This window comes from Dreissena polymorpha, chromosome 7, assembly GCF_020536995.1.
Source record: "Dreissena polymorpha isolate Duluth1 chromosome 7, UMN_Dpol_1.0, whole genome shotgun sequence".
In the NCBI taxonomy this organism is placed as follows: Eukaryota; Metazoa; Mollusca; class Bivalvia; order Myida; family Dreissenidae; genus Dreissena; species Dreissena polymorpha.
In genome coordinates this window covers 33,665,196-33,680,642 of record NC_068361.1, presented here as the reverse complement: position 1 = coordinate 33,680,642, position 15,447 = coordinate 33,665,196, and the positions used below count along the sequence as shown (strand labels likewise).

Sequence of the window (15,447 nt, the reverse complement as noted above, 5' to 3'; positions counted from 1 at the left end):
ACTGGTTTTCTCACAGCGCCGCTGAATTAATTAATCAATTCTATGTCTGACAATTTGTTCACAGAGCTGGGGGACTTTATTTTTAGATATGACCTATTTAAGTTTTTGTCTACTGGTTGACTCTGTTGTTCGGAGATTTACCTAATTTGTTAATAAATCGTAAAGTAATCGGTAAATATTGGAGGTTTTTAAAGTGAGAAACATTTTTCATACATTGGAGACTAGTATCTTTTTTTGATAGTAAGAAGAAATAAGATGAAGTTTTTTAAACATATTTTATTACACAGCCAAACTGTAAATGTTCTGTACAAAATAACAAGCAATTTAATTTAATAGCCACAATATATTATATTTTAACACATTACACAACAAAAGTTAAAACAACTCATACAACAATGGGACAAGCAGAGATTCTACAGAAAATCTTCAGTTTCATTTCATTTAATTTTCACATTTTGCAAGTATGTAAAAATGACTATAGCAGAATTTAATAAGTTAAATAATGTATAGTCTTTTTTGACAAGGCAAGGTCGTGTGACTCGTGTATTTACGACTAACCCATATTAAAGAATTTTTCACCATAGTTTAGTTCTAAACTCGCACATGGCGGTCCACATTGTACTGTTTTGCTCCACGTGTTACTACGCTAACATATGAGTCTATTTACCATTATAGATAAGTTTCAACCAGGTAGAGTTTTTAATATGGCCTTTATAGTGGTAAGAGTTTTTCAAAGAATTGACCAAACTTGTCAACATAGTTTTTGGACACACATGATCCAAATTCACATTAGGCCACGATATTGTTTACATTATCATAAGAACCATGTGTCATAAAGATCGAATAATACATGAGGTCATCATTGCTTACAAGTTTTTGACCTGGTGACCTAGTTTTTTGAGGCATTTGACCCACCATCGAACCAAACCAAGGTATTGTACCGATCAAGTTGTAACAAAAAGCTAAAAATTGGATCTTCTAAGATTTGACTTTGTGAGCTAGATTTTTGACAAACGTAACTCAGATTCGAACGAAGTCTGTACATGGTCAAGATGAACATTCTCACCAAGTTACATCAATATCGGCTAATATTTGGGGCCGCTAAAGTGATAACAATATTTCTTTTATATTTTACCTGGTGACAAAGTTTTCCGACACAGATAACACAGATTCAAATACAACCTAGATATTATCAATATAAACATTCAGACCTACTTTCCTCAAGATTGGGTGAATACTGTGGCCTTTTAGCTTGCTAAAAGATGACGACGCTGAAAACAAGGCCAAAACAATAGCTCAACATTATAACTAATACTTCTTGTACATGGGTCGTACATATAAATTTGCTTCTTGAACACGGCATATACATTTTCATTTGAATCCCTTCAATACTTTCTTATATAAGCTGTGCAAAAAGGTCCTGAAGAATTAAAGGACGGACGATAAGAGGGGGGGGGGGGGGGGGGGGGCATAACAATGTGAAATCAATTGAGGTATCTAGCCAGTGGTATCAGATTACAATATTAAACAACTTTTTCTGTGTCCATGGCTACCCCCAGTAAATAAAATTTGCAATTATATGATGATAAAATTATAGTCCGTTTAAGATTTTATATGAAAACATATTTAACGTCCAAGTGTAATCTTAACTTTCTAGGTAGGGACATGGGTGTTACACGTGACATATTGTATACGATGGTGAACATTAGTGGTGACTTGTTAAGAAATTGCCCGTGGGATGAAAAAACAAGCCGGACGCATACATACAATCAACCATTAAGACTACTATATCGAGCTTTACACAAGCGCCAGCAATGACTTTTCAGGGGACAAACATGTGAAAAAATATTAAAATCTACCCAATACATTGTTGTTGAGAACAAAGGTGGAGGCCAAGACAATAGCTTGTTAGGTACTGAAGTTAAATAACAAGCCTATAAAACAACAGAAACTGATAAACCCTTGTTTGACTAGTAATAAACTAATTGTTTTCTGATTTCATATGGAACTTTAATTTAAATATCTTCCATCTTGTCTGATTCATAGTCCTTATATCTATAAACGAATAATGGCAAAACACAGCAATTAGTGAATATTTCTGCAAAACATCAGATCCACAAGAGTTATGTTACTTAATTAAGTGGTCAAATAAACGTCACTCGGCTTTATTTTGACCACACTAACGATATAGAAAAACATGTGAATGTCAGAGTATTTCATTTCAAAACATAAGTTTTGCGGTATGCAAAACTTGAAACTTGCTGATTTGATGAAACGCCTATTTATATAATTATATTCAATGGCGTTGTACAAAACATATATATGTACATTAAATTGATAAAAAAATAATAGGTATTGATAATATTATGCAGCATTAATTAAAGGATTAATGATCTAAAAATGTGTGATATAAATAATAATGCTGTAAGGAACTTAAGCAATAAAACAATACCGGCTACACTATTAAAACACAGTAAAAGTAAAATATTATGTAATAAATTGATATAACTAGAGTTAAGACAATAATTATAATGATAATATGAGCAAATATTTGGCAACATAAAGACAGTGTTTTTCATTAACTAAAAGGATACGTAAAAGGATATTTCTGCACTCTGGCTGTTGGATCCCGCAGCTACCGGTCACCTGCCATACTTAAGGACACTTCTTTTGGGTTTTAACCTTATTTGAACTATCGTGACTACAAGTCACAAATAGGCTGACCAAGTGTGACTACAAAACACATCTTGAAGGTTAAAATTAAAGTGTGACTATAAGACACAACTAGAAGGCCTAAGCATGACTAAAAGACAGCTGGTTTATGTAATTCAATCATTGAGCAAAGAAGCCCTAATGATTCTTGATTACCAGTCACTTGTACAATAAATGTCCTTTTCGAGCAAAGAAGCCCGCACAATTCTTTAATTGCTTGGTCCTATGAGTCCTAGTGACAAATAAGCCTGTACAACTGAGTCTCGATTATTTTTTTAAATCACAGGTATTCAAATTAAAATAGGGTGTAAAAGTCTCTGAAGAGAAATGTTTTCAAATTCCTTTTGAAAATGTTTATTGATGCGGATGTCCGGATGCTTGATGGAAGGTCATTCCACAGTTTCGGACCATCAACTCCGAAACTCCTGTCCATGAAAGTTTTTCTCTTTGTGCGTTTCACATCATAACATCCGTCATACGAGACGGTAGATCGTAGGTCACGTGCTGGTACTTTTTCTTTTAAAAGTTCTGTAAGGTATTTTGGCGCGTTACCAACAGAACAATTATACATGAAGTTCAGTAATTTGAATGTTATCCTAGCCTTTACTGGTAGCCAGTGTAGTTCATACAAGGCATCTTTTGAACTATCATATTTCTGTCGGCCGAGTACCAATTTGGCACACATGTTTTGGATACGTTGCATTTTGTTTATTTCGCATTGAGCTGTTCCATACAAGATGAGATTACAATAATCCAGATGGGATATTACCAAAGACAAAACGAGTATTTCTGTTGCTTCTTTTGTTAAGTATTTCCTTATGTTTTTGATTTTAAGGTCGTTGTACATGGCTGTACGGCACTTAATTTTGACGTGTTCTTTAAAATTTAGTGTTTCGTCTAAATATGCACCCAAATACCGTATGCATTTTTCAGCTTTAACAGTGTCACCAGCAATATATATTTCTTTAGATTGACATTTATTTAATTGGGGTCTACTACCGAACATGATGAATTCCGTTTTTGATGCGTTCATTTTCAGTTTATTCTCGTTCATCCAGTTGTTAATAACGAGTGCACAAATTTCAAGTTCTTGAATGACAGTTCTTTCAACAGAAGAAGATGTAGGTTTGAATCGCTTGTTTGCGGTGTGGTCGTCTGCAAAACCGTAGACTGTGATGGAGGGAGGAACGACATCAAACAGTGTTCCAGCGTACGTCAGGTAGAACCATGGACCAAGACAACTACCCTGGGGGACACTACACTCCAAAGAACGTGCCGCCGATAAAGCTGAATTAACACTTATGCGACAGCTTCTTGGACGAAGATACGAGTCTATCCAGTTAAGTGCCGTGCCACATGCACCGTATTGTTTTTGCAACACTTCTAGTAGAATGTCATGATCAATTGTATCGAAGGCAGCACTCAAATCAATGGCGATAAGTGCTGTAACCTCTTGTTCCTCCATACCTTCGAGTATATCATTGACTAGTCTAAGTAGAGCAGATTCACAAGAATGGAATTGTCTGTAGGCTGACTGATTTTTTGGAAGGAGATTGTTTTCATTTACGTGTATATTGAGTCTAAACAGAGCAGCCTTTTCAATCACTTTCGATAGAAATGATAAGTTGCTCACTGGTCTATAGTTGGCATAACTCAGGTCTAGTCCAATTTTCTTAAGAAGTGGTCTTACTATTGCCTGTTTAAATTTTGAAGGAAAAACTCCTTGACTCAGAGAGAGAGATTAAGCAATTTTGTCACGAACGGTAGTAACTCGTTTAAAAATGATTTTAGTACTCTTGTTGGCAATGCATCTAGTTCGCATGATTTTGTTTGAAGATGATTGATGATCTTTTTCACTTCATCTTTGGTTAGATCCTCAAACATACCGAAACATGGTACTTCCTTGTGATCGGGTGTGAATTTTTCGAAAATTGCATGGGCATCTCGAATTTTGTTAATTTTATCCAGGAAGTGATCGGCAAAATTTTCAGCTATATCGGTGTCGCTTGCACCTTCCGGCATAGGGTTATCAGTATTTTTTCCTGTTAATTCTGATAAAAACTTGTAGAGTTTTTTAGAATCTCCGTGAAAATCAATTACTTTTTGACTAAGCGATCGTTTCTTCTCTGCATTCAACTCGAAAGTGTATTTATTTCTTGCATTTTTTAAAAGTTCATATTGGTCTGGTTGTTTGTATTTTCTCCACATTCGTTCCAGTTTGCGTGTTTTACGTTTTAGTTCAAGAATGTTTTCATTAAACCATGGTTTTGGTGCACGACAGATTTTTTTTCTCAATGTATGGAGCGTGTTTATCAAGAATTCTACAGATTTCATCTTCAAATTGCTCTACAAAAGTATCTACTTTGTCTGCTGTAATTGACATTTCATTGAGGTTGTTAGTAAATGCTGAGTGGTCTATGTTTTTAAAATTTCGAAATTTTATTGTTTGACTCTTGATATTTTCTTTTTGTACTTTGGTAACGACTTCAACTACACAATGGTCCGAAAAGAAAGGACCTGGTTTACACGAATTGATTGCAATACCGTTTGTAGCCTCAGAGATTACTAGGTCGAGTGTATTTCCCTCTGTGTGTGTGCTGAAATTAACATGTTGTTCCAAACCCATTGCTGCAAGAGAATTCTTAAATTCAGTCACAACACTGTTAGTTTTGTTGACATGCAAGTTGAAATCTCCTAGAATCATAAGATTTGAATAGTTGAGAACAATGTCCTCCATGAATTCGAAAAATTCTGTTAAAATTGATGTTCAGTCCCTAATGATTGTGGTCTGTAAACGCCAATTACATTAATTGTAATGCTTTTGAGAATAAGTTGCCATATACCATGTTCAAATGTCCGGGTATTACTACTTGACACTTTTCGTACAGTAACCCCAGTCCGACAAGTTAAAGCCACTCCGCCGCCTGTTCTATTTGAACGATTTACAGTACTCATTGTATAACCATTTTGATTTAAGTCTGAGGTATCTATTTGATGTTGCTTTTCATCTGAGAACCAGGTTTCTGTGAATACGGCAAAGTCGATTTTTTCTTCTCTCAGATATTGACCAATCAAAACATCTTTGTTTCTGACAACAGAATGACAGTTCAATGTAAGGCAAGATATTTTTTCGTTTAGACCATTTAGTGTATTGCATTTCTTGGGGTATGAGAGGTTGTTTAAGTTTGCATCTGAAATGTTTTGCGTGCTGTGTCTTTTCAAAGATGTTACAGTTGGAATTTGTGATGGTAAACTTTGTAGATTATTTAAATTTACTCCACTATTTTGCTGACTCCAATGCACTACCAAATGCACACATACAAAAATATCACATATTTCAAATACCACAATTTTCATTAAAAAGGATACATGAAATAAACATATTATCTTTCAAACATAATTAAAACACAATTACAAATATTTATCCGAATATATACATATTGAATTATAAATACACCGAAATAATTCATAAATATTCTAACAGTACATGTATAACCGTATATGAATTATAAGATTTGTTTTGTATCATTTGTTACGCAATAAACTACAAATCATACCAAGCATGTGTTTGTTAGCCATTGCCGACCCAGGATTCATGGCAATTATAGCCGAATCTTTTTTTTATGAAATTATAGTGGATAACACATACGGTAGTTTAACTTGTAAATGACACATTATTAAAACGTTTCCAATCGATCTTATTTGATAACACAAAGGCCAATGACATTATTAATCCTGGAAAAATACCCCAAAAATGCTTTTGATTAAGAGCAATTTAATTGGTAGTTGGTAAAAACTAATTTATTTTTACAATGAAGGAAATAGGAACTGATTTACATCAACATTGAATATATAACATTAAACATATTAATTTATTATATTACACTCTTAAATGAATAAAAACAACTTATTATAAGAATAAAGGTTAATTAACTGTTAATTAAAAACTGTATGAATATGTTGTTTTTTCCTGACAAAGAAATAAAGTAAATATCATTTATAGCTGTGTTAGCATCAATGTTTTTCAAAGCTGGAAGAACTATTGTAATTCCATAACAGTAATTGTGTTACCATCGAATCCCACAATTATCTGGTGCATGTTGGAGTTGCAACAGATAGACAATGGGCCGCTCTCTGTATGTTTGTTTAAAGGCCAGGTTGAGAGCTTTTTTCTTCCCTCATGATCGACCTGTATGATACTTGGAGAAAGGTGGTAACGTGCAACGACTAGCACTTGTCCTGCAGGTGTCACATGTACTCCATACGGGTATATTAGATCAGGGTCTGTGAATGTGGATATCAGGGTGCCATCTGTAGCCAGAGTGACGAGCTTGTTGTGCGGGCAGTCGGTGACATAGATCCTGTCCCCAGCAGGACTCACTGCACATTTAAACACTGCACAATCTGGAACATGCTATATATAGGTAGATAAGATTTATAATATATGCATAAACACTATTGTCACTTTCTTCAATGTATCATATCGAAAAGAATTTAAAATATGTTCATTAGTTTTTAATAAATTTCAATAATAGAGATCATTTTTAATGTGTATTAAAATACCTATACCTGTTTCAGAATCATACAGGCTTTTCATAAGTGATCCATCCAGAGTGTAGTGGTACAGAGCAGTGCCAGAAGTGACATACAACGCTCCCTGATGGTGGGCAATGCCAACAGCACCATGTGGTAACTGGAACTTCCTCCCATTTACCAGTTGCCCATTGCTCACAGAGATGAACTGCACACCATAATTACCGGGATCAATTGCAGACGTTTCATAAGATTCGCAAATTTTAACAATTACAGCCACCTCACTGGATGTGATTTGGCAAATGTCAATTGGAGCAGCAGACAAATTACAGTGGCTTGACACATTGTAATGCTTGTCCAACAGCTTCAATTTGCCGTTATATTGATCTGCAACAACTACATGACCACTAGGTAGGCTGCTAATGCCACTGATGCGGCAGAAACTTGTATCACTCGATATTCTCATACGATATTGACGTGTGTCGCTTCTTACAATATTCTCACTTTTTGTCTTCAAAGTCAACACCTTGTTTGAATTTATCTCGAGTGCGAGAGACCGCATACTGTCTATAATCCTCCCTAGACTAAATTGTTGACAGAGGTACTGCTCAATGTCAATGTTTGCCTTAAATATTATTGAACTCTGAGACTTCACAATGTTCTCTTTAAGAAATGTTTCACATTCTAGTATTTTGTTCTCACTTTTTTTGCTGGCTATGACCATAAATTTTGTCTTTCTCTTATCACAAAGAGCATTGACAGCTTTATGGAGGTGTTTCAGTTCGTCCTTCAGTTTGTTGCAGTTGTCCACATCTTTATTGAGAGATGTTTGCAGTTTGGTCCTTATTGTATCCAGTTCGTTCAAGGTTGCATTTTCTAGTGCATCCAAAGAAGCATTTAATTTCGTTCGCAGGTCTCGGATTTCTTGCAGTTTTTCACTATATGATACCTCCACAAACTGAATGCTGGCCTCTTGTGTACTCTTAAACTTATGCAATTCATCAAGAATAGTTTGAAGATTCATTGACAACTGTCGCATATCCAAATCCATCTTTTTAACTGACTCACTAATAAGAATCACATTGGTGCACTGTCTGGAACAGCAAATTAAGATTTAATAGATTTAATTCGTAACTCGCGCGCTGTGGGTTTTTCTGATTTCTGAGCGCGCGCGGGAGGTACAAACATTGTCATTAATACAGTAATGACCAGTTATGTCGATAACCGATTTGCTTCCCATTCAGTAGTGGATATTTAGTATTTAAACGACAGTAGTGTTTCTTTTAGAAAATGTTAAAATTCAAGTCTTTTGTTGTTATTACTATTACTATTATTATTAATAATTACACATAATAAATCAAACACTGATATACATGTATGTAAGGCGTTTAATATAGGATTAAAGTATAAATACACCGTTCAGATGTACAGCCGCCTATACGAATGGGTCCAGTAGCTTACATCCTTAAAAGACAAGAAAAACAGTTTTTTCAGCTGTATGGTAATGAAGGAACCTATACAAACGGCTTGACATATGCAATATTTCTTCTGAAAAAGAGTATTCATGTTCTTGTTTTTTTCGGCATGCTTAATAGATATAGCAAATAAAAGTAATGTATGGTAAAGCTCATTAGTGATGTGCCTTCTATTTTTAAGGTCTTAGTTTTTAGCGAATACTTTTCGGATTAGATTAAAGAAAAGCATCCCAATTGAGCTATATCAATAGACGTACAAATATCCAACTGATATGGAACGATATATTAGTTGTAGTACTACGAATGGACTGAGGATAGTAAGTTTTTTTTTATTTGGTACTTGTCTGTATGATTTTCAATATATTTGAATTAAAACTGCCCAGGCCTACGCACAGTATATGCGATGACATAATTACTTGACCGAAGCTGTTTAATTGTACATGCAGCATTATATCGTGTTACATAATATTTTAACAAATTAAACACGATCGAGATTAGTTCATCTAAAGAAAAATGAGTAAATCATGGTATTTTATCAACTATTACGAACGTCTGAGCCGAAAAAGTGGTGTTTACTATTCAGCGATAAGAGAAATTATTGATTCACTCTCTTTTAAAATATGCTAGTCATCTCTTTTTTTGTACCTACCGCGCGTGCTCAAATAACGGAAAACCCCAGACTGGAGAGTTCCGAATAACAACTATTACCACAAGCACTATTTGTCGGTATTTTATGTGTATGTAATATCTAACTAAAATAATAAAAACTATTCTTAACAGGGCATGTCCTGACAAACATTTTGGGTTTACATTTAAAACCCGTTTTTACCGAGTAAACTCACCTGTTATTTACCTGATATCAGTACAATACCACAATGAAAAGTCAAGTTATTTGGTGAAAACATTTTATCAATTTTATATGTGACCTTTACCTGATTGGTCCCAAATACAATCCTCTAATGAGTGTACACTACCTTCACGCATACATACAGAAAATAGACCAGGAAAAAGCTAATTGCAGTTATTTCGCTTGGACAGTGAATGTCCATAAAGGCCCTGAACACAAATGTTAAGTTTTATATCTTTGCATGGTAGATATACAACAATCGACTACTTGCACAAAAATATCAAACTTATTGTCCCAAGTAAAAAAGGGCACATTTGTCTACATCGCAAATCAGATTTATGAAACTTGGTCAGTAACAACACACAATTTAATGACCCTTAACGCATGTGTGCAGTTTCAATCGAATAACTTTAGTATAAACAGTGATTTGGAGATGCTACTCGTTTTTACCTTATCCAATTTGCCAAGTACAAAAATGAGCATAATTCTGATAAATTGCATGTAAAAGTTATGAAACTTGGTCAGTCATCTCACTCGATTACATTTGACAATAGTGTAAAGTTTCAATTTAATATATATACAGGTAGTAGAAAAAGTTATATGCACAGACTGAATGTAAACTAATATAAAATTAAAAAAATGCTAGCATGTGATTTTGACAGGATTTGAAATGGGTCAGCTTTGTTTGAACTGTCTGAGATTGGTGGGGTTTATCCATCTATTCCATGGCTGTTAGATACTAACCTGTGATTCAGTGAAAAACAAACAGTGCAACACAGCTGAATGTGATCCTGGCAAAACATCTTCAGCTTCTTGTCCTTGTGGACATCACATTTTAATAGCAAATCCTCCATTTTCTTTATAAGAGGCCATTTATTTGTATCTTCTCTTCCATATTTGGTGTGATTTGCATATAATTGATCATGTTGATAAATGCATTTTACACAGAAAAACGACATACACGTTGTACAAAAGTAATCAGCATTTTCTTCAATATTTTTACTTTCACAAGCACAACAAACATAGTCCTTCAGTACATCACAACTGTCATTATCTAAAACTTTAGAGGTTGCCATTTTAATAGATATTGTTAACTGTTCTTTGATTGAAACGCTTCGCTATTATTATGATCAGTTCCCATTGAATAGAGTGCGTTTTTATAAATACACTCACATAATTTAGTTAGTATCACCTTTGAACAAACTTCAACCTTGCAATATTTGAATAATGTTGGCTGTTTTAATCACACAATAAATACACAAACAGTCCATGCGTATAATAGTTAACTTAAAGGTTTGCTGATAACACAGGGACAAATCAGTTTGACAATATGATGAAACACGATATTTATTCTGTTAACCACTGGCATTGGGCGTGTGGCCAAGTCATTACCCACTTGCTTTTACTACTACTCCGTGAAACAAATGAAATAAATCAATATGTCATGAAACAAAATCTGTGCAGTAATCAAGGACGCTTCAGGTAGGTATTGTCAAAAATCGTCTGATTTACATTTAAGTTTAAACCACATTGAATATTCGTCTGCATTTGGGATTTGGTAGTCAATATGAATAGCAAAATAAGAAATAAGTAAGAAGTCTACAATATATTTAATATTAAGAATATATCGATTATTAATTTGAGTTTCAAAGGCAACTAGTTGTGTATTGTCCATGCATAATTTCATATCGTATTACATACTTTAAATGCTTATTTACAGATAAGGGAACATAAACAATAACTTCGTGGGTCATTAAATGAACATTTAAGTAGGTATACCATATCTTCTAATCAACCTGCATTACCATTAAGTAGGAAGAAAGTCAATGGAGAGCGGGATCACAGTGATTGCTAATTATCCACTATCAAGTTATTTGCTTTGTTTTTCACGGATAAAAGTTTCAATGATTGCTTTGTGTGAAAGAACTATTAAGAACAATGTGTTTATTCAAATCGAACTGCCGTTTGTACGCAAACATTTTGTTTGTCAAATTTGAATTAAAACGGTGAGGTCATTGAAAGCGATATATACCATCAACAACAATGTATAGCTATATTTCTTTAACAAAAGTTACATTCAGCAATGGGCAAACAATTAAATAAAATCAATGCAGACAGACAATATATATTAAAAACCATTTCGTGCAAATTAAACAATGCTCATTTCAATAGGCTCACACATATGGAAAGTCTCATCAATTATAACATAAGTTGTCTTCTTGTGTTTTAACTTCTAACCTATCTAGTAGAATGATTTTATCCCAACAGTTCCCAACTGCTTGACTGTAAAATACACTTGGTTACTTTTCTAACGCAACTCTTTTCAAACTTGAATATCTCAGTTATGATACAAGATTTTGATTTAAAATTGTACATTTGATCATTTGACTACACTCTGTGCGATAAAATCATTCATCCGTGACGATCGAATGTTTAAGCACATGGGGTAGGTATCGTTTCATCTTTTATCCCGTGGAAAAGGTGAAACGCAATATAATTATATCTCTTTCGATTTCATCATTTATAGATGGGTTTCTTACACCAAGAAAACATAATATTAATTAAAATCACAATTTATTATATGGCTCACATAAATATTCCGCAGGGCACCGCGCCATTGGCAAGGGGCAGGCTACTTTCCTGAAATGCTTAAAGCTCCGATCGTCACGGATATATGATTTTATCGTGGGCATTTTCACAATGTAGGCAAATGATCACATGTTCAATTTTAAATCAAAATCTTTGTATATAACTGAGATATTCAAGTTTAAAAATTGTTGCAATAGAAAAGTCTTCAAGTGTAGGCCCTTGTGGCAGAGTTACGCAACATCCCTAAAAGTTTAATTAACAACTGCGTGTCTTCAATTAGAAAGGGATGTGTTAACGTTTTAACAGCCAGAAGGAAAGAGGACACAGAAGTAATTAGCCACGCGATTTTTTTATATTCGTGACTTTTCACAATTTTATTATTTTACGTTGTACGATTTTGAGAATCAGACTTTTGAAATAATATTTTCAAGTTTTGACGATTTATTATTTAATTATTTATTTTTTGTCAATCTATTTCGAATAAATTTACAAAAATTGACAATTATGTGTTGAATTATTCTCGGTCCAAATTTCAACAAAATCCGTTAAAAAATAAGGGAGCTATAATGATTTGAATAAGTGTTGCGTAAGAAAAGTCTCTTTTAAGTGTATATGTCATGAATTATTTATTTTATATGAACATCGATTAAATTTATTAGACACAAACATCTAACTGCAAGTCATTTCTACCCCAAAAAATGTTTCAAAGTTTTCAGAAATTGTATGCAGTTGTTATTAGTCATCTTTACTATGAGCATACTATTACAAAGGCCTGAAAAGATACAGCTGTTAAATATGTTTATTATAGTAACTTACTAAATTTAAAAATGTTTCATAACATTTTTCATATTTGTTCAAAATTGTCGTTGATATTTTGTTTCACCTATCATTCCCTTCCATGTGGCAAAACAATATTTCTGCAAAAATAACAACATCCGATTGTCTACGACGAAAGTCAAGGGTTTTTGTATATATGACAGTCTTTTGGGGGCTGAGGATTGGTAAGTGACATACCATTTAGTCAAGTAGCAAGAAACAGATAACTCTGTAAAAAGAAAAGTCAAATGTGTAGTGCTGAAGTCATAATATTGGTCATTTGTCTAGACTTATGGTATGAGGGGGATAACTCTTGTAAATAACTGAAAATTAAGAAATATTTGGGTTTAACTATCTATGGTTTAACTATTTTCATATTTAAACCTTTGTGTACCATTATGGAATTCTGATGTATATTCGCGGAGTTTTACTTGGACAGGTAACTTAGACAGAAGAACATGAAAATAATCTGAGAAGAAAAGTGAAAATGGCTTTATGCAATCAGCATAAAACCAGAACAGCCTGTAAGTAACTCGCAGTCTGTTCAGTTATTTTTTGCTGTTTGCTGGGCGTCGGTATCTTAGGGTTTTACATTAAAACTTGAATCTATGAAGTAAGGTCTTAAATTGAATTTGTTTTTCTAAGAGGCTACAAACTTGTCAGAATGCGTATCTGAGTGATAAAGGGTTGAGGAGCGCTGGTCACCTCTTCGTGAGTCTGGCAAAGTTCAGGTTGCTGTGCAGGTGTCTGACAGGTGGTAGGTCCATTACATTGACATGGTGCTGAAAGAGATGTTTAACGGGTAAAAATTCATATTGCTTCACTGTGACTGTTCAACAATTTACAACCCAATTTGTATTTGTAGTGTGACTGATATTGCAGTCATAGACTTTAGCAGTTTGACCAAGAAAGCTACCGGTAATTATAGGACATATATTCATGCAATTATCAGTTGAATAGTTCAATGAAAAATATAATAGTTGTATTCTATTTTATGCATAGTAAAAATAACAAGATTATTGCCAAGCAATTTAAGTCCTCTACCGATGAAACGCCACCATTTCCAGCAATATTTCTAGTCTGATTGTTGCCATAGCAACCAGACTTCTTGACGTAGGAGCAAAATGAAATGACGTGCATAATCTCCATATTGCCATCTATCCATGTTTCAAGTTTCATGGACAAATATCAAGAACTTTTAAAGTTATCGCAGGATCCACTATTTTTAGCAATAGTTCTAGTCTATTTGTTGCCAAAGAAACCAGAATTCTTGACGTAGGAACAAAATGAAATGACATGCATAATCTCAATATTGCCATCTGTCCATGTTTCAAGTTTCATGAAAAAATATGAACAACTTTTAAAAGTATCGCAGGATCCAGAAAAGTGTTACAGACTGACAGAACGGACACACAGAGCGCAAACCATAAGTCCCCTCCGGTTTCACCGGTAGGAAGGGACTAATAAGGAGAAGTGTACTTGTAGTAAATGTTGGAGGTGAACACAGTTTTATGCAGTGCCTACATTAGAATCGTCCTAATAATGACTTGTAAATAATATCCGCATTAACTGCTGAGTTTAACTGTTCAAGAAATAACAACGGATACTCAACCATGGCAGCATTTTGTTGCCATGTTAATTTATGCAATTTTAAAAAATATATGTTTACCATGATTGTTGTTCCCAGTATATCAATTGATAAGCATTACACATCTTCAGATTGTTTAAATTACCAAACCCAAATTATTATGTAATCATAGTAAACAGGTGAAATGTTAAGTATACACACATGTACATCACACTGACTTTCAAATCATTATATAATCATAATACACAGGTGAAATGTTCACTTAACACAAATGTACATCTAACTGAATTTGTAATCATTATGTAATCATATTAAACAGGTGAAATGTTCACTATACACACATATACATCTAAATAAATTTGAAATCATTATGTAATCAAAGTAAACAGGTGAAACATACACACATGTTCATCACACTGAATGTCCAATCATTATGTAATCATAGTAAACAGGTTAAATGTTTAGTAAATACACATGTACATCAAACTGAATGTCCAATCATTATGTAATCATAGTAAACAGGTGAAATGTTTAGTAAATACACATGTACATCAAACTGAATGTCCAATCATTATGTAATCATAGTAAACAGGTGAAATGTTTAGTAAATACACATGTACATCAAACTGAATGTCCAATCATTATGTAATCATAGTAAACAGGTGAAATGTTTAGTAAATACACATGTACATCAAACTGAATGTCCAATCATTATGTAATCATAGTAAACAGGTGAAATGTTTAGTAAATACACATGTACATCAAACTGAATGTCCAATCATTATGTATTCAAAGTAAACAGGTGAAATGTTTAGTAAATACACATGTACATCAAACTGAATGTCCAATCATTATGTATTCAAAGTAAACAGGTGAAATGTTCAGTA

The 15,447-nt window shown here is 33.7% G+C and overlaps 1 protein-coding gene across 1 annotated transcript; it reads right to left on the bottom strand.

Annotated features, from left to right (window-relative positions):
* Nucleotides 1-1,462: 1,462 nt before the first annotated feature.
* LOC127836951 (uncharacterized) lies at nt 1,463-8,515 on the bottom strand. Its single transcript, XM_052363621.1, has 2 exons — nt 7,282-8,515; nt 1,463-7,116 (listed from the first exon to the last, which is right to left on the bottom strand). Exons 1-2 carry the CDS (start codon nt 8,294-8,296, stop codon nt 6,752-6,754), a joined length of 1,380 nt encoding a protein of 459 aa, XP_052219581.1. The 5' UTR covers nt 8,297-8,515; the 3' UTR covers nt 1,463-6,751.
* Between the last annotated feature and the right edge of the window lie 6,932 nt (nt 8,516-15,447).